Source organism: Copadichromis virginalis, linkage group LG7 (assembly GCF_057382275.1).
Source record: "Copadichromis virginalis isolate Kocher_CV1m ecotype Utaka linkage group LG7, C_Virginalis_male_GT1.1, whole genome shotgun sequence".
Taxonomy (NCBI): Eukaryota; Metazoa; Chordata; class Actinopteri; order Cichliformes; family Cichlidae; genus Copadichromis; species Copadichromis virginalis.
In genome coordinates this window covers 22327083-22350519 of record NC_140624.1, presented here as the reverse complement: position 1 = coordinate 22350519, position 23437 = coordinate 22327083, and the positions used below count along the sequence as shown (strand labels likewise).

General features: G+C 41.8%; 1 protein-coding gene and 1 long non-coding RNA gene across 2 annotated transcripts in view; one reads left to right on the top strand and one right to left on the bottom strand.

Moving 5' to 3' along the window:
• ppip5k1b (diphosphoinositol pentakisphosphate kinase 1b) overlaps positions 1-23437 on the top strand; it is a 51420-nt gene that overhangs the window by 12902 nt on the left and 15081 nt on the right. Inside the window, exons 3-27 of the mRNA XM_085462500.1 lie at positions 1362-1557; positions 2664-2754; positions 3373-3458; positions 3712-3866; positions 4008-4109; positions 4251-4412; positions 5074-5195; positions 5362-5463; positions 5940-6026; positions 7056-7131; positions 7458-7567; positions 7807-7830; positions 10320-10405; positions 10671-10796; positions 12880-12924; positions 13933-14054; positions 15168-15350; positions 15594-15735; positions 19385-19608; positions 19891-20018; positions 20139-20253; positions 20582-20689; positions 20805-20921; positions 21114-21254; positions 21444-21552. Of these exons, the coding sequence (XP_085318626.1) occupies positions 1362-1557; positions 2664-2754; positions 3373-3458; positions 3712-3866; positions 4008-4109; positions 4251-4412; positions 5074-5195; positions 5362-5463; positions 5940-6026; positions 7056-7131; positions 7458-7567; positions 7807-7830; positions 10320-10405; positions 10671-10796; positions 12880-12924; positions 13933-14054; positions 15168-15350; positions 15594-15735; positions 19385-19608; positions 19891-20018; positions 20139-20253; positions 20582-20689; positions 20805-20921; positions 21114-21254; positions 21444-21552 (2959 nt within the window). The remainder of the gene's footprint in view (positions 1-1361; positions 1558-2663; positions 2755-3372; positions 3459-3711; positions 3867-4007; positions 4110-4250; positions 4413-5073; positions 5196-5361; positions 5464-5939; positions 6027-7055; positions 7132-7457; positions 7568-7806; positions 7831-10319; positions 10406-10670; positions 10797-12879; positions 12925-13932; positions 14055-15167; positions 15351-15593; positions 15736-19384; positions 19609-19890; positions 20019-20138; positions 20254-20581; positions 20690-20804; positions 20922-21113; positions 21255-21443; positions 21553-23437) is intronic.
• On the bottom strand, positions 19972-21118 carry LOC146704997 (uncharacterized). The gene is made up of 3 exons (XR_014921253.1): positions 20717-21118; positions 20109-20247; positions 19972-20016 (listed from the first exon to the last, which is right to left on the bottom strand). It is a non-coding gene; the product is annotated as an uncharacterized LOC146704997 (long non-coding RNA).

The following is a 23437-nucleotide window of genomic DNA, read 5'->3' as shown; positions in this document are numbered from 1 at the left end:
TATAAAGTACTGCTTCATTAGGAGCCGTAACCTTTGTCTCCGTCTTTGAGATTCACAACGTTAGCTTGGTTAATAGGATTGTGGCTGACACTATATTGTGTAGTAATCTTGTATCCAATATATTCACCATAAATGTAATCAAGTGTCCTTATCAGTAAAGCTTTTGTTTCTTTTCGTGTGATGTTTAATGCATTTGCAAAGCTGCAAGAACCATCATATTTTTCAGGTTTCAGAAAGGGTAATTACTGACTTAATGTTCTAATGGTCATCCACGGTTGTTCTTCTCGCCCTGTGGGACTGTAGCGCTCATTACCCACAAGACGGGGTGTTGATGAAACTCCTATTTTAGGATCCTTATCAAATGAGGAAAAGTAATCCAAAGTTTGGCTCGAGGACAGAGTGTGCTGCAACTTAAACACCGCTCTGTCCCCTCTGCAGTGGTCCTCTTTATTATCACACTTGTAGCAGTGCTCTGAGCTGGACTTTGAACAGCTTCAGTTTGAATTTTTTGCACTTTTCAAATATCATTTTCAGGGTTTCTTAGCCGCAGTACTAATTAACAACATAATCTACTCTTTGCCCCCCAAAAAATCTATATTTAAATGTAATAAACAGTCAGAGGGAACTTTAGAAGCAACTGAAGGTGTCTTATTTCTCTGTCGGTCACTCTGAACCCTCACTGCTCACTCATCAAGTGAGCACAGAAGAAAGAGAGCTTGCACTGTGCTTCCAGTTGGAGAGGAAGATGTCATAAATCAGTACTGTCTATAGCTTAGATAATAATTCTTTATTGTAAAGAATTAGAGAATTAGAATTACTAAAGCTTCAGCTCATCTGATTTTTAACAGTTACTGCTTTGAAGGAGAGAGATGTCATTTGGATGTTTAGTAAAATAAATAATAACCATAATTAAAATAAAAAATAAATAAATAAATGTGTACCCTAACAAATATCTAAATATTTAAATAATTAGGTTGATCTCTACACAACAGTGCAGATGGCTCAATGATTAGCATGCTAATGAGACATAAAAAGCTTTAGCTTAACTTAAATTTTCAGCTGTGCTGTGAACTGAAAGTTAGTGATAGTTCAGTTAATGCTGCCCACTACATGGCTTCACTATACATACTTGTATAGTGCACATTTTCCTTTTTTGATAGTATTATTGTGGGTATTACCTTAAACTGCAGCTGTTTATTCCTACTCTGCCCACTTTGCTGCTGTGATAATGTGAATTGCCCAACTGTGAAAGTAATAAAGCCCATCTTTATACTGCCCGGCCACTCAGACATGTTGTCAGGGTTAACTGACTCTTGTCTTCTCTAGCTTAACCTTCTCTGCCCTCTTCCTTGCTCCACCAGCCCTCAGAGCGACAGATTGTGGTCGGCATATGCGCGATGACAAAGAAATCCAAATCCAAGCCCATGACTCAGATCTTGGAGCGCCTTTGTAAGTTTGACTACATTGATGTGGTCATTTTTCCTGAGGAGGTCATCCTGGAGGAGCCTGTGGAGAAATGGCCCCTCTGTGATTGCCTCATCTCCTTCCACTCCAAAGGTAAAAATTGCAAACCGAAGCATCTGTTGCATGAGGAGAAATGCGAAGGTGGGAGGGAGACATGACTGGGGGATATTAGGGTTGAAACCTTACCTGGTTTAAGTTAGATTTGAAACGCTATTTTTATTTCTTTACTTTTTGTGATTCATGTCTTCTTCTTCTGCTTTTCTTTTTTTTTTTTTTTTTTTGGGGTACCTAAACAAGATGAGATGCTTCTCACCACAGATCAGTTCATTAGTAAACACAGGAAAAAACTGTCCTTTGTGAAGAGATCATATAGCAAGTACAGTAAAATAGTGCAACAGTAATAATTAAAAGGACTTTCTCACCATTCTGACAGAGTTTGACTTGTGAGAAACAGTAAAGTAGATCCTGTATACTTCTCATTATTTTCTGTCACACATGTAATGTGACAGCGGCATTTTCCCCCAAGTTTTCAGACTTAGCATCTATGCTAAGACTTAGCATCAGACTCGCACTCATTTAGATCAAATGCTCTGCTTGATCTAAATGAGTGCAGATATCCTTAATGAGCAAATGAGAATGCATTATGAGGCCTGTGTTATTATTTTTGCAGATGTGTCTCCACTGCAGACTGTAAATACCTGTTTGTTAACCCATTTATTTTGACCACCTCACATGTATTGCCCAAAGTCATTTCTGCTCTTCCAGATTTTTGAAGAATTTCATCCCCTCACATGTTGATCACATCTTCAAAAAGCAGGTTGAACATGGCCCTGCTAAATTATACCAACTTCATAACACAGAAAGCAAAAACATCTTTATATATTTTTAAGTACTGAGGCCATTAAAGGACATAATTTTGCTCCTGGGTGTCAGAGGGTTTCAGTGATGACTGTTTAAAACTTCAATGAACTGTAAATGCTTTTAAACACTTCCTGATTAAAAATGCTCATTTTGGAATTGAAGTAAAAACATTTCCAACATTTGCATCTAGGAGATATTCAGTTTTGTTGATCTCTTATTTGAGGACTCATACACTGTTGTATATCCAGAGTTTTCAAAGCATAAAAAAATCTCGATTACTGTATTATTTTTAAATGCCGGTCCAGCTTGTACTGACGAAGATATGTTTTACTTTTTAGGTTTCCCTCTGGACAAAGCAGTGGAATATGCCAAACTCAGGAATCCACTGCTCATCAATGATCTCAACATGCAGTATTTCATTCAGGATAGGTACGTGTGAGCACACATGCACAGCTGAAGGTTATCACAATGTAAAAACGTAACTAGCTAGTTTTAAAATTAGGCCTCAACTGTGTGGCCGCCAGTGAAATGGTGGCAGCTGTGCCTAAAGGGTCCTCCTAAAATATCAGTTTAACTCTTAAAGTACATTTATCAGATGCTGTTGAATTTTCCAGAATGTATTTAAAAAAACAAACTCACTGTTTTGCTTGGAAGAGTTTTGATGTCAGTGAAGCTGAAGGGTGAGCTCATTCATTGGAGCGGCTTGCAGGAGAGATGGGAATCATTTTCAAACATTTGCATTGCTCTCTGCCACGGTCCTCATGCAAACCCCCACACCTCTAACACCGGCTTTTGCTTGCCAAAGGGAAATTCTAAATGTGAAATTCTTTCATGAATCTGATTTGTTTGCATCTTTGTTTTTGTTTTTTCCTGGATAATCAGAGCAGCGAGAGGTTGTGTCATGTGAACAACATTGCTATTTTCACATGTATTGCATGTTCCCTCCGACTTGCCCAGCTCTTGCATACATACACTGCTCATGGCCACATTAAATAAACTGTGACGTTTGTTCTCGGAGGCTCACTAACTCCAATCGTTCCATGTCAGGAGGGAAGTGTATCGGATCCTGCAGGAGGAGGGCATCGACCTGCCTCGTTACGCTGTGCTGAACCGAGACCCTGACAATCCTGAAGGTGGGCTTTTACTTTGTGTTAAAGAAGTATTTTCATTTCAACAGAATGAACACAAGATAACATGGTAAATATTAAATGTGGTGATTTCTGCTACCGAATATCACATAGAAAACATCAGTAATCTAATTAACTGCCATCTTTAAGCAAAACTAATTTCATTCCATATGTAAACATCAATGCTGTAGATTTTTCTGTATGTTTTAACTATTTCCTGGCAACCTGAATTTAAAAGCTTTAGTCTTGCCCCGTGCAGAGTGTAACCTGGTGGAGGGGGAGGACCAAGTTGAGGTGAATGGGGAGGTGTTCCACAAACCCTTTGTGGAGAAACCAGTGTGCGCAGAGGACCACAACGTCTACATCTATTACCCAACATCTGCCGGAGGAGGAAGCCAAAGACTCTTCAGAAAGGTACCCGTTTATCACTGAAGCTGAAAAAATACCATGTTTTTATTATGACAATTAGCTTAACATGCTGAACATTAAATGTGGCTATATGTTTATTTTGGGGGGGGGTTTCTTCTTCTGTGTTTTTCTCTCTCTTTGCTGCAGATAGGGAGCCGTAGTAGTGTGTACTCCCCAGAAAGCAGTGTACGAAAGACTGGCTCTTATATCTACGAGGAGTTCATGCCGACAGATGGCACTGATGTAAAGGTACCGTTCATAGTTATTTGAGGTTTATACATTGTTGAACTGATGTGGTGGGAGCTACCATATTGGTCAAGAATAGACAAATGAAATATTTCATCTGCTCTGAGACGTCTTCTGAGTTGTTGGCTCTGTGCTGTTTCTTAGGTTTATACAGTGGGCCCGGACTATGCTCACGCTGAGGCCAGGAAGTCTCCAGCACTGGATGGGAAGGTAGAGAGGGACAGCGAGGGGAAGGAGATCCGCTACCCAGTCATGCTGACCGCCATGGAGAAACTGGTGGCCCGCAAGGTCTGCCTGGCATTCAAGGTAAAAGACTCGCACAAGCGCACCATGTGTGAATGTAGTGAGTGTTCACTGTGAGCCGTGTAACCGCCGTGGTCTCGTGGTCCCTTTCTTGTTATTTTTACTGCTTCCTGTGCCTCGAGTGGTCAAAGACTGTACACCTGTTTATGTAACCCTTGTAGAGTCTCCAGATGTGGGGAAAACGATGAGTGAAAGGTGAAACTACTTAGATTTTTTTTTTTAAATAAATGAAAGGAACTAAAATCACTTTTTGAGTACACAGTGTAGTAACCAGCTGCTTTCTGCTGCTTACTCTTCTAACACCTACAATTCATCTTATACGACTCATAAATAGAAGAAACTCCTTCACTCTGAACAAAGTAAAACACATGACTGCAGCAGAAGGCAACAAAAAATGTATTACTGCTAAGAAATAATGTTATTTGGAGAAATGTAGCATTTTGTTCCCGTAATGAAATCTTAAAACGGCTTCTCAGTTGCTCTATTTTCTATCCAGTGGAAAACAACACATATGCACATTCTTTATGTCCAATGTCACCAAATTAATTAAAATGAAAATCCTACTTCACCTGTTTAGTTGTTTGAATGTGTTTTCTGCTCAGCGGCTAACTACATTCTCATGCACTGTGAACCGGCTTTAATGCTTTTGCTTGTGTGATTATAGCAAACAGTGTGTGGGTTCGACCTGCTCAGAGCCAATGGCCATTCGTTTGTCTGTGACGTTAACGGCTTCAGCTTTGTCAAAAACTCCATGAAATACTACGACGACTGTGCCAAAGTCCTGGGGTAGGTGTCGCTGCTATACTGTGTTAAACACTGGACTGTGACTTAGATGGACATGCTCAATTTCAAACAGCCGTGGATTGATTAGCACAAGGAAGAGCTGATGGAATGAGCTTTGCTTCGCATTTAGTCATTTTGTTTGTTTTTCTGCTTTTCTCGACATCTCCAGGAATATGGTAATGAGGGAGTTAGCCCCCCAGCTCCACATCCCCTGGTCCATCCCCATGGAGGCTGAAGACATCCCCATCGTCCCAACAACCTCAGGAACCATGTATGTAGAGAAAAACAAAAGATTAACTAATTCTGAGGAAAGATGTTGTTGAACGGCCCACTGTGTGTACTACACGTCTTTGTCTTATAAATTCCTTAAATGATTTTTTTTTTTAATTAAGGGACATGTTAAAATATTTTTGCACTTAAAAATATTTTTAAGTGCAAAAATAATGAAAACATAAATTAGTTTTTTATTTTATTTAATTAAAAAATTTTTGTTGCTTAGTACTACACGGGATAATAAGTTCCATTTTTCATTTCTCGTTTTAGCCTTCACTTAAAATTATTCCCAGATGGGATTATGCAAAATCCTCAAAGGATTCCCAGAATAATTCTTAAGGGAAAAAAAGTAGTTATGGGAAAATGACACAACACATTAACAGATGGTTGCTTGGGTCCACTGAGATCCCAAACTCAGTTTAGCGTCTGTTTGAAGTCTCTGGTGTGTTTTGCCTCATTTTTGTATTTCTTCAGGATGGAGCTGCGCTGTGTTATCGCCATTATCCGACACGGAGACCGCACCCCAAAGCAAAAGATGAAAATGGAAGTCCGCCATCCTCTGTGAGTCGCTCAGACTAAGCCTTGAGTTGTCTTCCTTCTTCCCTGTTCATACAACTTAATGCTTAGTTTTGTTTTTTTAAAGTACAAAAATTTATAATAAAGTTCTGTATATGTGGAAAAATAAACAAGACAAGGGAAAACATTTGTGTACTGGATATATTCCCCATCCCATAATTTACTCATGAGCGTGTCCATATATACATAATTTAACATGAAAAAAGTAAACCTTGTGTTGTTAAGAGATAACAGATACAGCTCACTGTCATGAGTAAATTATAGTATAGAAACATCTATTTACAGGATTTACAAGAAGCATAATTTATTAAAGGGACTGTGGAAACAATTAGATTTATTTTCCACAGAATGAAATTAACACATTTAGAGGATGACATTTGATGACCTTCCCCCTCCTGTACCCATAATGAGTTTTGACACGTCAGTAGATATTAATATAGATATGGTTTGATGATTAGTCAGAGTAGTTTCCAGGTTTCTCCGTGTGTGGCTGCATAGGCAGAGACCAGCTTATGATGCTCACTCAGTCATTTTGTTTTATAAGCCTGAAAGACTTCCCGAAGCATTGCTCTGAGTAGACTTTCAAGGAGTAATATAGAAGAGAACAGATGGTAACAACAAGTTTATAAGCTACCTCACAGAATTAATGCTCACTCACGGCTTTGAATTGGGCAGCCACTGTTGAATGTTGCTGTGCATTTTATTTCAAGAACTTCCCCTCAGAAACTTTAACTCTGGGTCAATGATGGCAGTGTCTGCTGTCTGCAAACCTCCTGGTTGTCTGCTTTTCTGTTTGTGCCTGCATTGGTTTCCTCAGGCCGCTCCGTCTAGAGTGCGTGCGTGCATGCGTGCACACGTCACTCTGTTGGCCCAATGATGGACTGGTGACCTGTCCACTGTATAAATAGAATGGACTCCAGCTCTTTGCGAACTTTTGTTGGATAAACAATTAACATAAATGTTTTGTTTTTTAATTATTTACTGATTTTTTTTCCTCTGCTTATCCTTCACCAGCTTCTTTGAACTGTTTGAAAAGTACGGAGGATATAAAACAGGAAAGCTAAAACTCAAAAAACCAAAGCAGCTGCAGGTGAGAGACAACACTAATAATCTCCTGCTTCTTTTTTCCCAGGCTGTCTCTTATTTGCATATTTGTTTTTCTTTTGTTTGTTTGTTTGTTTTGACTGATTATGACTGAATCCTTTAAGAATAATAAAGTACTGTTAAACATTCCCACATATTAAGCGTTATCATCATCATGGACCACAAACCTTCATTGTCTTGTTGTCTAAATATTTACACTCCGCTGTCTAAATCCCGTCTTGCACGCTGCGTTCATGCCATCACTGCGTGCAGCTCAAGCTCCAATATTTCACCAGCACTCGAGTTTAAAGGTAAAAACCTCTGTGCTTCCAGGAAGTGCTGGACATCGCTCGCCTGCTCCTGGTCGAACTGGGTCAGCATACTGACTGTGAGATTGAGGAGAAGAAGTCCAAACTGGAGCAGCTTAAGACTGTTCTGGAAATGTGAGTGACATTTCACCTGGAAAACAAACACACACACATATCATCACTCATCACCCTCCTGTCATCTCAGTCATCAGCAGATCAGCAGACTTTCTCATACTCACAAACAGACACCTTTACCATGAAGACGCTCCCTCCCTCTTGGCTTGTCTTTAACTGCGTTATCTTTTCTTCCCTCCTCTATCCCTCTTTCCCACCCACCCATCCTTCCCTTCTTCACCCATCTGTTCTCTCAAAAGGGAATCCAGCTTGAATGACAATCAGTACGCACCCTCTCCCTTCTCACTTGTAAAGGATGAGGTTTTACTGGCCTCCTTTTCTTTAGCCAACCTAGACTGTGTGTACAAAATATTAGAAATATTACAGATCTTTTTATGTTTCAGGCAGACCAAAACTCTGTGAAACTTTTTTTCCCTCAGATTTCACTGATTAAAAAATAAAGGAAGCAGAAGATGGATTAGTTATTGCATTTTAAGATTAGGCATTTGGAAGATATTTCTAATGTTTTGTACGCTAACTGTCGACTTAATTTCCATTAAAATTCATTCATTTGTAGCTATTAACGTCAGACACATACACAGTCAAATGTCTCTGATTATTTCACTGTGTTTCTGTGTGTGTAAATCAGCGTGTGTCTGTGTGTGGTGCTACTTCGTGTGCATGCTTTCCTCACCACCTGTCAGCTACACTCTAAACCTCCTAATGTCTTCCTTCCTCCTGCCTCAGATCTGCATTCTGGTAATTTGATGGCGCTGTACTCTGCACAGGAGCACATTAAAAATCATTAGAAAGACAGGGACGGTCAAATTTGCAAGAAAAGCACCGTTCAAACTACTGGCTGTTTAAACGCAGTGACATCACCATTTTTAAGCCTCAGCGGTAACATTTTGCCTGACGCTATGTTTGTTTTTTGAAGCCAGAGGTTTACCACATTTGGATGAGAGGGTGAAGTACTCAGTTATCCAATAACACTAGCTAGCTTGATTGGCAAGCTGCATTCATAAACTGTGCAAGTGCAATGCAAAGATGCACACATGTGCAAATTAGTTTGTAGTAACAGTCTAATAAAATGCTAGACTTACACTCAAGAAGACTGGAGCACAGTCTTAGACAGACAGTACCACACAGCAGGGTTTATCATTTTTCAGATGATTCCATTAAAAGCGCTCCAGAAAGCACCACCGACGCTAAGACGGCAGGGCGGTCCATTTCAGTGTCTCTAATTAGTTTAGCTGAGACTTGGTAGACACCGGTCGACTACAGCCTTACATGTTGGCACATTTGCCAGTTAAAGCAGCCACACCCATGTTTCCAGTAACAAAGTTGTTTTAAAGAAATTCATCAACTGTAGAGTTGTTAGGAAATCTGTTGTGACGATTCTGAGGCCAGGACTATAGTGTTTTCTGGCAGGCTGTGAAGCTATGCATTTTATGTCAACTAATTTTACACCTTGATGTAAGTGGGCCAGACCAGCACCCTTTTCTGCTGGTGTAAGGAAGATTAACTACACATTTAATTCGTTAGGCATTTAATTATAAGAACAAGAAGTGCAGTCTCAACAATACGTTTTAGTTCTTCTACAGGATAAAGACATCTATCAGCACTCTTTGGGCTTGGACTGTTTGGACTGAAAGAAATGAATGTGGAGGATTAAATGTCTCCTAGTTCATTTGCCCAGACTGTCCTGTTTTTGTTAATAGACAGAAAATGTCCTGTTTTTTTTTTGTTTTTTTTTGTTTGCTTGTTTGTTTGGGGGGGCTTTCTCTCAGTTAATTGTTTATCTATTAATTACTTACTTATTTACTTTGGCGCCGTGTGAATGGCCGTAGAGGAGGTCTTTTACAGCTTTTTTACTACCGGTAATGAGGTTATAAAAACGCGGTTAAAACTCCAAATTTTATACTCTCCTTTTTCCATCCACTGGGCCAGACTGGAACCTTTGATGGGCCGATTCTGGCCTCCAGACCTTATGTTTGACACCCCTGTACTAGAGGAACTGCAGTTTTTGACTTTTGATGAATAAATATAAAATTAAACTGTCAGTGAAGTAGAGAGGAAAGCCAGCTCATGTACAGTGATCAAGCGTTGCATAGCAAGGCCCTTAAGTCTGAAGGGCATCTATACGCGTGCTGTGAGCTTATGCAGTAGTGTAAGCTATCCTGCTTTTTCAATCTAAAAAAGCTATAAACAGTGATCATGTTGCTTCCATTAAGACACAGAGCTAGGGAGCTGGCCACTTTAAAATCATGTGGAGCTACGCAGATGAGACCAAACCACATTTCCACATTTCTATAAGCGTCTGCACCTGCTTTCCCTTATTTCCTCCCTTATTATTTATAGACTTTGTTGCATCCTCCAATACTGCATTTTAATCCAATAAGCCCCACCTGTCTGATTGTTCTGGGTGGTCCTTTTGCTCCTGCTCACATTCTCATGTGCTTACACACAGATACGCAATTACAAAGAACTGCAGTAAATATTTACCTCCAAAGTGACTGAAACAACTGCTAATAGTAGTGCTTACTGTAGCAGAGTGTATGATCGTTGTGTCATTGAAAGTTGTTGCCTTGGTCTTATCTCTCTTAAGCTCGCCTTGTCATAAACATGGAATGAAAGTCAGACGTGTGTTTGCTGCTAAACATTTGGACGAAACTCGTTGATTTGAGATGAAATCTATTCGATTGTCTCACTGCATACATATGAAACTTTGTTGTGTTTGCTTGATGGTGTGTGTGTTCATCCCCCCCACCAGGTATGGTCATTTCTCAGGTATCAACAGGAAAGTCCAGCTCACCTACCTGCGGAATGGCAAACCTAAAGCATCCAGTGAGGAAGAAGGTATCGTACTCGGACACCGATTGTTGTGTGTGCTGGGTCACAGCGCTAAATTATATGTAAACAAATACACACGAATGGTGATTGGAAGTGAATGTCAGTGTAATCAGTCATCAGTTAGTAACTGTGTTTTGGAGCCTCGCCTTCAGTGTTTTGGTTGCACCTCACCACGGACAACATTATTTGTCAGTATGGCTACAGAAAAAAAGAGTTTTGATTATTTATATAAAGAAAAATCAAATGTTAAACTTTCTGCTTCTTGTTTCAGATTCTAAGAAGGATGGCCCATCTCTGCTGCTGGTGTTGAAGTGGGGTGGGGAGCTGACGCCTGCAGGCCGGGTTCAGGCTGAGGAGCTGGGCAGGGCTTTTCGCTGCATGTACCCCGGAGGTCAAGGTACCAGCCAGACACATGCTCTAGCCTATAAGATGTCGTTACAACGGCTCTCACGCCTTCTGCTCTGGTGTCATTTTTCAGTCCTCCTTTGTAATTTCTAAAAACGGCACCGTTTGCAGTGCCAACACATGATAGGAGTCATACATGCACTGTGTGAAAAGAGGTCAGGCTGAAACGGCTATGTTAGAGTTGACAAGCCAGATTTTCAGGCTTCCAGCTGCCGCTGCAGTCTTTTTATTCCACTCATTGTCATTTGTGGCTGTGATGTTGTAGAAAGATTGCTGACTCACTGTTGCCAAGAGCAGGAACTTTAAAGTGTTACTCAACAACAATTATATACAATATTATTATAGTGTGGGACATCTTAGATTGTAGCAATAAAAATAAAAAACATTAGAAAGGCTACTCGTAGCAAATCTCTAAAGTTTACTGAAAAGTGAACTGAGGAGTTGCATGCACAGCATCTGTAAATAAAAATTACTGATGCCTAAAGTAATGATGGACTGCACATTTTTCTTCTTAGCTCATCTGCAGATGGCAGTAAACTTTAAGTAAACTTTGCTGTGATTGGCCTGGACTTGCAAGGAAAAAGGTGTAAACAATGGGGGGGGGGGGCTTCTGTGCTCACAGTCAAAGCTGTCCCAAAGACAATCAAATTAAAAATTTCACTGTTGTCAATATCGTACAGAGCAAACACCAGAAAATGTTTGGCCAGGTTTAGTATGAACAGCCAGTGCTGTAACAGTGAGACAGAAGATAAGGAAAACAATGATAGGGATGAAGGACTTTGGTGACCTAGTTACACTGTTTATATATAAAAAGATTAATTCATTTCTTTTAAATGGAACAAGCATTTTAAGTTTAAAGAAATTGCAGTTAATTGGTAGTAAAATAATCTTTAGTTTCAGGTGGAAAAATTAATGAGACTAATCTTGCCACTTCAGTACAATCACTCATGTCTTGCAGACACCTTCTGAGGACATTAAGTCACATTTTTACCTCAAGGCTTTAAAACTGTTCGAACAAACTGCTGCTCCATAACAGAGTGAACTCTCTCTGTTGAAGATCACGTGGTCTGCACCACAATAAGCAGGAATTATGACCTGGATTTAAGAGTATACTGTCAACACCGGCTTAAACAGTCTGATGTGAAAGGTTGTTGAGATTAAGCAAAGATGCTGAGCTGCAACTCTAGTGAAGGCTAACAGTATCAGGACAGAGGACCTAAACAGAAATGCAGTCAGTGGATGATTTATTAGGTACACATGTAAAATCGAAGCCAATACAGTCATCTGAGCTATAAAATTCATTATTACACTCGTAATAATAACTACTTCTTACTGACACACTCAGAGGTATTAATTTGGCTCTATTCATTCCTATAGTGTTGTAGATTCAATTATACTGATGTGTCCCACTCTAATAAAATTCAATAAAGATATAACTTTAATAAAGAAATAATTCACGTAAGACTGCTGTAACCTTACATCGTAGCCATTGTGCTGGATTGAAGTGTAGCCTCAACTATGGGGGGGGGGAAGAACTGCTTACACATTTTTTTTAAAGTACTGATTTAAATTCATGACATTCAATATTTTTTTTTCTATTTTTTTTTTAAACCGTAACAGTACCTAAGCTGAAAATGCTGCTCGCACTGCCACCTAGAGGCTGTACCAAGTTGTCCTGCAGTTAGGTGTGGCCTCATCTGAGAACACCCAAAATGGGTTTTGTTCAAAGTGTTTTAAAACAGAAAAGCAGCTTTAATTTCTCTCTGTTCAGATTGAGCAGTAAGAAGTCAGCTGCAGGCTTTTCTTGACGTTATTTCCTGTAGGGTCTTACAATTTTAGTCATCACCTGTCCTACCTAAAGGTTTGTTTTGTGCTGCATGCAAAACTCAAACTATAAAGAAAACCAACCTGAAGCAGAACTAAAAGTAGACCTTGTGTTGCTTCTTTTTTATCTATAAAAAGAAGACAATTGTCTCATCCCAGCCACTGTTTTCAATCCTTTCTTTCTCTCCACCACAAGTTTTGTCGATTAACTCTGCTCTTCTCTGTTGTTGTTGCTCTATGTAAACTACTAGCCGGTAATCGCCGGTCCCTTGGCTGCGATTCCCCTATTGACTTTGGTAAGAGAAGGGTTTCCTGGATATCACCGCTCTTCCGCTCCTCTGTCATTCTGAGCGTTTGTCGCTCCGTCCACTAACGTGTTCTGCTCTCTCCTCATATCATCATGATTTTGGTTAATTTCACATGGCGACTAGTCCTGTTTTGTATCAGATTGCTGTGGACTGCTTTATTTTGTGTCGATGTGTTTCCAAGATGATCCTCCAATGTAGACACTGTTTAGGTCACTTGCCCGTACATATGTGGGCAGCTAAAGTGACTGGAGCTTTTCTTTTTCAAAGCTAACGCGCATCATCTCACACTAATCCTACTGCATTTTTTTTCACGAGTTGTTGAGATGTTGTTTGATAAAAATCTATTTTGGCCTGTGTTAAGCTTTAAACAGGGATATGTCTTCATCACGTCCCAGATTTGCTGATCTCTGTCAAATGAGGCATGGCGATGCAGCGTCAGGATACCTGCAGAAGAGAAATGCATGAAGCATCAGTGTGATTTGATCTGTAGCGTTAGTTTGCATCCACCCCCTACATTAACATGGCATACTGGGAATGTTAAAAGACTTGGTCTGTTTTCAAAGAGAGGTAATCTAGGATATTTAATCTCATCTGCAGGGGAGTTATTGTCACAAATTTTGGGGAGACTACTAAAACTTCAGTTCACTTCACTTTCACTTCATTTTATATTCAGCTTAAACAACAACATTTAAGTTCACATTTAAGTGAAACGAACCCTATTAAAATCTGACAAGCCGATGCATTTGAACTGAAAGTGATGTTGCACTCGCACATGTGCTGTACTGGCCCGTTGTGCAATATTTGATGGAAATCTTTGCTACTATTGGGTACAATCAAAACTAAAATTTGTTTTTCTCTATTCTTTCAACTACCTCACCGACTCAGTCGTTTCTTTAAAAAAGAAAAGGAAAGGGAAAAAATGTGTTGTACTGTACATCTGAGTGCTGTAATCATGCCAGTTAACTGTGGCGCTCCACTCTGTTTTCAATTCTACAGGTGACTATGCCGGGTTTCCTGGCTGTGGCCTCCTGCGCCTGCACAGCACTTACCGCCATGACCTGAAGATCTACGCCTCTGACGAAGGAAGGGTGCAGATGACGGCTGCTGCTTTTGCCAAGGTAACTATGTCACTGTATTGGAAGACTAAACTCTTCATATAAATGTTACTTTAGTACTTAAGCGATTCTGATGGAGCTTGAGGAGAGCATTTAAAGCAGCTTTGCATGAACAAGACCCACTTGTTTGCCATAAATTGGAGCCGCTTGGCTTGCTTTCCTGGCCAGTGTGGAATTTATGTTCCCACTGCTCAATATTAAACAGAATCAGAATCAGAATACTTTATTGGTCCCTGGGGGAAATTATTTTTTGTTACAGTGCTCCATTTTAAACCAACATTAAGACAAGACAGACAATACGCTAACTAAGAATAGTACAATATATACATATATATACATACATACATAAGTCACTTATAAATAAATAGTTGGAAAAGAAAAATGTGTAGTTGTAGCAGCAAACAGTGTGTTAAGTGGATGCTTTGTACAGGGAGATGGCCACAGGCAGGAATGATTTCCTGTGTCGTTCAGTGGTGCTTTTCGGTAATCTCAGTCTCTCACTGAACGTGCTCCTGTGACTGACCAACATGTCACAGAAGTGTGATGGCTGTAAAACGGCTAACTGATCATCTGCAGAGGAATGGTCTGTTTGAAGAGTTTGAGACAGGTTGAGAATTTATCCCAAAAATAGAAACAACATTAGTTAGGGGTGATCGTGGCTCAAGAGTTGGGAGTTCGCCTTGTAATCGGAAGGTTGCTGGTTCGAGCCCCAGCTCGGACAGTCTCGGTCGTTGTGTCCTTGGGCGAGACACTTCACCCGTTGCCTACTGGTGGTGGTCAGAGGGCCCGGTGGCGCCAGTGTCCGGCAGCCTCGCCTCTGTCAGTGCACCCCAGGGTGGCTGTGGCTACAATGTAGCTTGCCGTCACCAGTGTGTGAATGTGTGTGTGAATGGGTGGATGACTGGTTGTGTAAAGCGCTTTGGGGTCCATGGGGACTAGTAAAGCGCTATATAAATACAGGCCATTTACCATTTAGTTAAGGTTATGAATGACAAGACAAGCGTAGTGATGAGAATGGACTCATCTACCTTGTTTGCTTCGGGTTACTCGTCACGACTTAACCCTCACATATTTATGTAATTTTTTAACCATTTCAAATCTGATGCATGTCTGCAGGGTCTTCTGGCTCTAGAAGGGGAGCTCACGCCCATCCTGGTTCAAATGGTAAAGAGTGCCAACATGAACGGACTGCTGGACAGTGACAGCGATTCTCTGACTGACTGCCAGCAGAAAGTGAAAGCCAGGCTGCATGAGATCATGCAAAAGGACCAGGACTTTACAGAGCAGGACTACCAAAAGGTGTTGTCACACATGGAATTGCTCAGTTAGTGATAAGCTGTATGAGGCAATTTCTTGTTTGCAAGTAAAGTCTCCAGTTAGTTTAAACAGTTAAATGTGCCTCTTAATCCAGATAAGATTTGGATTATCCAAAGAATTTTGCAACTGCTCATACATATATTGACCGTCTTTTCTGGCATAATCTCATGCGTCGTGTTTGGCAGAACATGTTATCTATTTACTTCTGCTTCTATCGTGTCCCAGTTGGCTCCGACTGGCAGTCCGTCACTGGTGAACTCCATGAAGGTCATAGAGAATCCAGTCAAAACCTGTGACAAGGTGTATGCCCTCATCCAGAGCCTTACATCGCAGATCCGAAAGAGACTGGAGGACCCCAAGTCTGCAGGTACTGAGAACCTGCAGAAAGGCTCCCTTTTAAAATGTTTTACTGTCTTTAAACCCTCAGTATTTATTTTAGTCATCAGGTGTTATGTATGAATAAGACTGATCAGAATCAGAATCAGAATCCTTTATTGATCCCTGGGGGAAATTATTTTTTGTTACAGTGCTCCATTTTAAACCAACATTAAGACAAGACAGACAATACGCTAACTAAGAATAGTACAATATATACATATATATACATACATACATACATAAGTCACTTATAAATAAATATTTGGAAAAGAAACATGTGTAGTTGTAGCAGCAAACAGTGTGTTAAGTGGATGCGTTGTACAGGGAGATGGCCACAGGCAGGAATGATTTCCTGTGTCGTTCAGTGGTGCTTTTCGGTAATCTCAGTCTCTCACTGAACGAGCTCCTGTGACTGACCAACATGTCATGGAGTGGGTGGGAGGTGTTATCCAACATTGTCTTTATCTTGGACAGCATCCGCCTCTCCGACACCACCTTGAGGGAGTCCAGCTCCATCCCCACAACATTGCTGGCCTTACGGATCAGTTTATTAAGTCTGTTGGCATCTGCGACCCTCAGCCTGCTCCCCCAGCATGCAACAGCATAGAGGATCGCACTGGCCACCACAGACTCATAGAAAATCCTCAGCATTTTCTGGCAGATGTTGAAGGACCTCAGTCGCCTCAAAAAATAGAGACGACTCTGGCCCTTCCTGTAAAGTGCTGTGGTGTTTTTAGCCCAGTCCAGTTTATTGTCAATGTGTACTCCAAGGTATTTATAGTCCTCCACAATGTCAACACTGACCCCCTGGATTGAAACAGGGGTCAAGTGTTTCCTGGTCTTCCTGAAGTCCACGATCAGTTCCTTGGTCTTTGCCACGTTGAGCTGCAGATGATTCTGCTCACACCACGTGACAAAGGAGTCGACCACAGCCCGGTACTCTGTCTCATCATCCCTGCTGATGCATCCAACCACCGCAGAGTCATCAGAAAACTTCTGAAGATGGCATGTCTCTGTGCAGTGGCTGAAGTCTGTGGTGTAGAGGGTGAAGAGGAAGGGGGAGAGGACAGTCCCCTGTGGTGCCCCTGTGTTGCTAATCACCTTGTCAGACACACACTGTGGGAGACGTACATATTGTGGTCTTCCTGTCAGGTAATCAACAATCCAGGACACCAGAGAAGCATCCACCTGCATCGCTGCTAACTTATCACCCAGGAGGGTCGGCCTGATGGTGTTGAAAGCACTGGAAAAGTCAAAAAACATGACCCTCACAGTGCTCGCCGGCTGGTCCAGATGGGTGTAGACACGATTGAGCAGGTAGATGATGGCGTCCTCAGTTCCGAGACGAGGCTGATAAGCGAACTGAAGGGGATCCAGATGTGGTCTTACTATGGGTCGCAGCTGGTCCAGGATGAGCCTTTCCAGGGTCTTCATGATGTGGGAGGTCAGTGCCACGGGCCTGTAATCCTGGGGGCCACTGGGACGAGGCGTCTTTGGTACAGGGACGAGGCATGATGTCTTCCACATCACCGGGACCCTCTGCAGACTCAGACTCAGCATAAACAGTTTATGAAAGACTCCACACAGCTGGGGGGCACAGGCCTTGAGGACAAGGGGACTCACTCCGTCTGGTCCAGCAGACTTGCCTGAGTGAAGTCTCCTCATTTGCATCTCAACCTGGTATTGAGTGAAGGTGATGGGTGGGGGAGGGGTGTCAGGAATCTCACAGGAGGCAACATGTGAAGAGAGAGGCTGGCACAGTGGTGTGGCTCTGGATTCCAGGCTGACTACAGGTGAGGTTGTGGGGGTAGGAGCAGACACTGTGGTGTCGAATCTATTGAAAAACAGATTCAACTCATTGGCTCTATTCTCACCTCCCTCAGTTCCCCTGCTGTTGGTTGGCCTGAATCCAGTGATGGTCTTCATGCCCCTCCACACCTCTCTCATGCTGTTCTGCTGGAGTTTCCACTCCAGCTTCCTCCTGTAATTGTCCTTAGCCTCTCTGATCTTGTCCTTTAGTAACACCTGGATCTTCCTCACCTCCTCTTTGTTGCCCCCTCTGAAAGCCCTCTTCTTGTTGTTGAGGAGGGCTTTGATGTCCTTAGTCACCCACGGCTTGTTATTTGGGTAACAATGAACAGTCTGAGCTGGAACAATGGAGTCGGTGCAGAAAGTTATGTAGTCTGTGATACACTCAGTAAGCCCATTGATGTCCTCGGCGTGAGGCTCACAGAGTGTTTCCCAGTCGGTCACCTCGAAACAGCCCTGTAGTTCTGCTATTGCCTCCTCTGACCACCTCCTAACAGTCCTGGTGGTCACAGGTTCCCTCCTCACAATTGGCACATAGCGGGGGGTGAGGTGAATCAGGTTATGATCTGACCTACCAAGTGGGGGGAGGGAGGAGGAGCTGTATGCATCCTTGACGTTAGCATACAGTAAGTCTAAAGTTTTCTCTCCCCTGGTGGGACAGTCCACATATTGTTTGAATGTTGGTAGTGTATTGTCCAGTGATACATGGTTGAAGTCACCCGAGATCACAATAAAGGCACTCGGGTGCTGAGTCTGTAGCCGAGCTATGGCAGAGTGGATAGTGTCACATGCAGCTGTGGGGTTAGCAGAGGGGGGAACATAAACAGCCACCAAGATGACGTGAGAGAATTCCCTGGGTAAATAATACGGCCTGAGTCCAACAGCACACAGTTCAGTGTCCGGGCAACAAATCCTTTCTTTGATTGTTATGTTGGCAGGGTTACACCACCGGTTGTTAACTAAAACAGCAAGCCCACCTCCTTTACGCTTACCGCTAGCGATGTTGTCCCTGTCCGCCCGAACAGTGTGGAAGCCTTCCACGGAAGCATTCTCATCGGGAATGACCTGGTGCAGCCATGATTCGGTGAAACACATCAGGCTACACTCTCGGTATTCCCTCTGACTCCGTACCAGTGCTGAGAGCTCGTCGATTGATGCAGAAAAGCTTGTCACCGTAGTGTGTATATATGGAGTTCGAAATTGATCCACCCCTCATTTCTTTATATTCTGGTAGGAAAATTGGAACCATGTGGAGTTATTTATTGAAACATGAGGTTAGCCAGCTTTCTTGTCATTTCTTTAAGAAGTCTTCAGGAATAGTTCTCCAGGCTTCTTCAAGGACATTCAAAGCTCTTTTTTGGATGTTGGCTGCTTTTTGTTCTGTTCTCTGATAAGATGATCCCGCCCTGCTCAATAGTGTGTTTTTGTTTTTTGTTTTTTTCTATCCAGTTATGCTTCTTACACTGCCTTCTTACATCGGCAGTGTGATTCCCATGGTTTCATGCTGAAAAGTGAAGCCGTTGCAAATAAAATGCTTTCCGTGTGGTTTTGCATTAATAAAAATCTGAGGGTGTTTTTTCTGTATTCATGATTTCAACAAGATCTCTGACACCAGTGCCTGAAATCCAGAGCCATGACAGAGCCTCCACCCTGTTGTGCAGGTGGCTGTAGAATGTCAATGTCCCAAGCAGAAATGTGTGAAAACCTTCAGAAAGCTGGAGAATTAATATTCAAGAACCTTTTTAAAAATCTTTTATAGTTAGGGTTTTTTTTACGACAATGATAAAATTAGTCGCTGTATTTTTAATTTTTTTTTTTTTTTTCTCCAGACCTACAGCTTTACCACAGCGAGACGTTGGAGTTGATGCTACAGCGCTGGTCTAAGCTGGAGAGAGACTTCCGCATGAAGAATGGGCGCTACGACATCAGCAAGATCCCAGATATCTACGACTGCATCAAATATGACCTTCAGCATAATGCCTCTCTTGACCTGGAGGACACGCGGGAACTTTTCAGACTGTCCCGTGCTCTGGCTGATATAGTCATACCACAGGTAAATCACATCAGTGTCTTTAATTGCATTTTTTCCAAGTGCTGCCCAGCACTTATTTTTAAATTTTGCACAAATTTGGCATTAGTAATGAGTGATGTAGCAACATTATTCCAATGGCGCATTTAAAATGTCATGCTTTAGTCAGAAAACCTTACCAGCGAGAGCAAGGTTCAAATCAACCCTCTATTCATTAACATGTCTTCTGAATTAAAGTGACTTGTCACAAATAACATGCAAAAACATGGTATTTTAATGGATTGCCCCCTTGTTCATTGACATCAGGAGTATGGCATCAACAGAGCAGAGAAATTGGACATCGCCCAGGCTTATTGTGTTCCCCTGATGAAGAAAATCCAACTGGACCTGCAAAGGACCCATGAGGACGAGGCTGTCAACAAGTTGCACCCTCTGTGAGAATACAGAACACTACTGAAGCGCACATGTTTATAAGCCACATGCATACATGTATTAACAAGTATTACAGGTGTTGTGTTACTCACTTGTGTCTCTTCCTCCGCCCTGGTGTTCAGGTATTCTCGGGGTGTCATGTCTCCTGGGCGTCACGTCCGCACACGCCTCTACTTCACGAGTGAGAGCCACGTTCACTCCCTGCTCAGCATCTTCCGCTACGGAGGCCTGCTGAATGTATGCAGTGGTTTTGTCACCTTTGACTTTTTGATTTTCTGCAGGTGTGCATGTGCACATTCAGAGGGCGAATTGCCAGAACAGAGCTTTTGTAGCGTTGCACTTATTGCAGAGGGTATTCCTTCCAAGACAGAAAGCTTTTTGAAGATGACTTCAGTGACTTGTTCTAATAAAACTAAGCTGAACTGTAGTTCTAAGTTAATAGAACGCTTATGTCTAAATTGGACTGTAGAACTGATGTTTACCTTGCCCTTGCATGAATTTTCACAGATCTGTGGTGTTTCACTCATTGGCTTTAATTTTACATCTGCTTGTCTTTGCACATCAGGAGGAGAAGGACCAGCAGTGGAAGCAAGCAATGGACTACCTGAGCGCTGTGACTGAACTCAACTATATGACACAGATAGTCATCATGCTGTACGAAGACAACAACAAGGTGGGCAGGATGAAATGAAACGCATACCTCCTCCTCCAAACTGCAGCTTCCTTTGCAGGATTGCAGGCTCCTTTATGCAGCCTCCTTTGTATATTTGTGTCTGTGTGCTGAGCAGGACCCCTCCTCAGAGGAGCGCTTCCATGTGGAGCTTCACTTCAGTCCAGGAGTAAAAGGATGTGAAGATGAAGAGACTATTCCTCTTGGATTCGGCTTCCGGCCGGCCTCCTCAGAGGTGTGTGACCATACCGCACTCATATTGCTGGTTGAAAATTGTCTAAAAATGTGAAAAATTTCAGTTTCAAACCAGACAAGAGGCCATTTAAGGTTTTAAAAAATAAAAATCTCCCTTGTAGTTGTGTGTCGACATCAGGTGTGTTTTGTTGATCAGAGATGTCAGTCACTTCTTTCTTCTCTGACCAATTAGAATGAAGACAAGAAGCCTAATCAGGGCAGTCTGGAGGACCTTTCTCAGGATGAGCCGGACCAGGCACTTCAAGTCTCTGATCCAATCAACATTCAGCGAAGGTCTCCCATGATTCGGAACCGCAAGACTGGCTCCATGGAGGTACCAGACTGCCAGAGTTCAGTGTTAAAATGACAAAATGCGGTCTGGGTGTGAACTAGCTCTTCTGACACTTTTGCCTGTCATTTTAAAAGTGCGATGATGCTCTTGAAGCAACCATTAAACATCAGGTCCCTGAATAATATGTTGAGGATATCAGTATTAATCCCTGGTCTCTTTGGCCCCACTCAGGTCCTCTCTGAAACCTCCCCCACTCATTCCGCCAAAGGCTGCACATCCCATCGACTCTTCATATCCTGCTCACGCCAGTCTCCTGAGATCAAACCAGCCAGTGGCTTAGGTAGGGATCTAATTTTTGGAGCAAGTGTGGGAGAATGTGTGTTTTCGCTGTGTTCATATCTGCGTTCATGGCCTCACCGCTCATTCATTTCCAGCCGTCATCACTGCGCCTCCTCTTCATCACGAGCTGCAGCTGTGACTTTTTTACCCCCTTCACCCTCCCACTTTTCCATTTCACTTTCAGTCTGTCCCTCGTTTCTTTCACATAACGTCCACCCCAGCTTAGTTTAGCTTAGCGGCAGCCGAACAGGATCAGAATCCAAACTATGCTGGCCAGAGGTCAGCGGGGAAGAGTCATGTTCACAGCCAACTGCAGGAACACTGCGTCATATGGTGATCAAAGACGTGTTCCTCTCCTCTCTAGGTGATAAGGTGACAACACGGTGAACATGCTAATACCTTCATAGTCAAACAAAACCCGACTCTCTAGTTACTAATGTTTGCCTTTTCTTTGTTTAATGTCACTATAACTGATATTGACTTGACTAACATAAACTAATATAATTAGTAAAGATTATTAATATTGTCATATAGTGACTTGGAGACTCAGAGACTCAATAACTCAAATCCCTGCTCCAAATAATGTGGTCAGCATATGTGCTGATAATCCAAAGTTCAGGTGTTTGTGAATAGCAGCCAATCAGAAGAAGCCTGGCTGAAAGGGAAGGAGAAGGGAGCAAAAAAAAACAAAAACTAAACTAAACCAAAACTTTTTTGTTTAAAACAGTGGATGAACTGAGGAGCTGGACCGAGGACCAGTATAAGATAAATTATTATTTTTAACAGTGAATTATACAAAGCATCTCTAGTAGAGGCCAAGAATAAAAATACCGGTGACCACCAGTTCTACCCCTCAGCCTCCTGGTAGACACAGCTGTGGTATTAATTTCAAAATCCTACGGCGATGCCTGCCCAGCAGGATTAAGCCAAAACCCCGTCCGCCGTATGCAGCTGTGGGGTAAAAAGGTTGGAACTGAGCATACAGTAACAGGTCACCTTTGAGTATACACCTATTCTTAACTATTCACGAGACCAGTTTGCTGCATTTGTTTTTTCGGATGAAGTTTGATTTTTTTTTTTTTTTTCTTTCTTCAAATCTTCACATGTGAATAATCAGATCTGACCAATGCATTTAGCTGCATTTGACAAATGTGTGCTCGAAGTTCAAAACTCAAGACAGTATTGAATTATACAAATTTTCCGTGCTGTTGCCTTGTTGTGAGAAATGGATGAATCCACAATCTCAATTTCTTCCTTTTCTCACCAAGTTGGCATCCCCAAAATTTGTAACTGAATTTCATGTTGTTGTTTTTTTACAATGCGCTCTGTGCGTAAAGGCCTTAATTGTGCAACATTAGCATCAAAAGATGTCAGAACAGAAGAAGTGTTATTATATTGCCAGAAACTGAATTTGCTGTAAGCTCACACAGTTGAAACAAACGCAGATGATAATATTACAAGTATTTGACATGTTGCGCTGTTGTAACCACTCCAGATATCAGGTTGTCCTGCTAAAGAATACATCTGTGATTTAAAAGAAAAGCGTCTTCATTAACATTAGTTGTCCCTATATAAATAAGTTACATGTTCCTCCTTCAACTAGAGAAAACTGCCCTCACAAATTCTTAAAAATCTACTCTAAATATTATTAGTCTTATAACAAAACATTTTTGGTCCCATACATAAAGTAAGATATCAGTGTAGGTCCCTTTGACCTCTTTAAATTGTTCCAAATCAGACCACTCTGGGTCCATGAATGTAGTTTAACCTCAGCCTAAATAAAGGGACTTTTGAAGGACATGCAACATCCAACAACATGGTGACACTTACAAGCATGACATGCTTCCATCTAAATAAAGACGTGTGGAGAAAACCATAAAACCAAC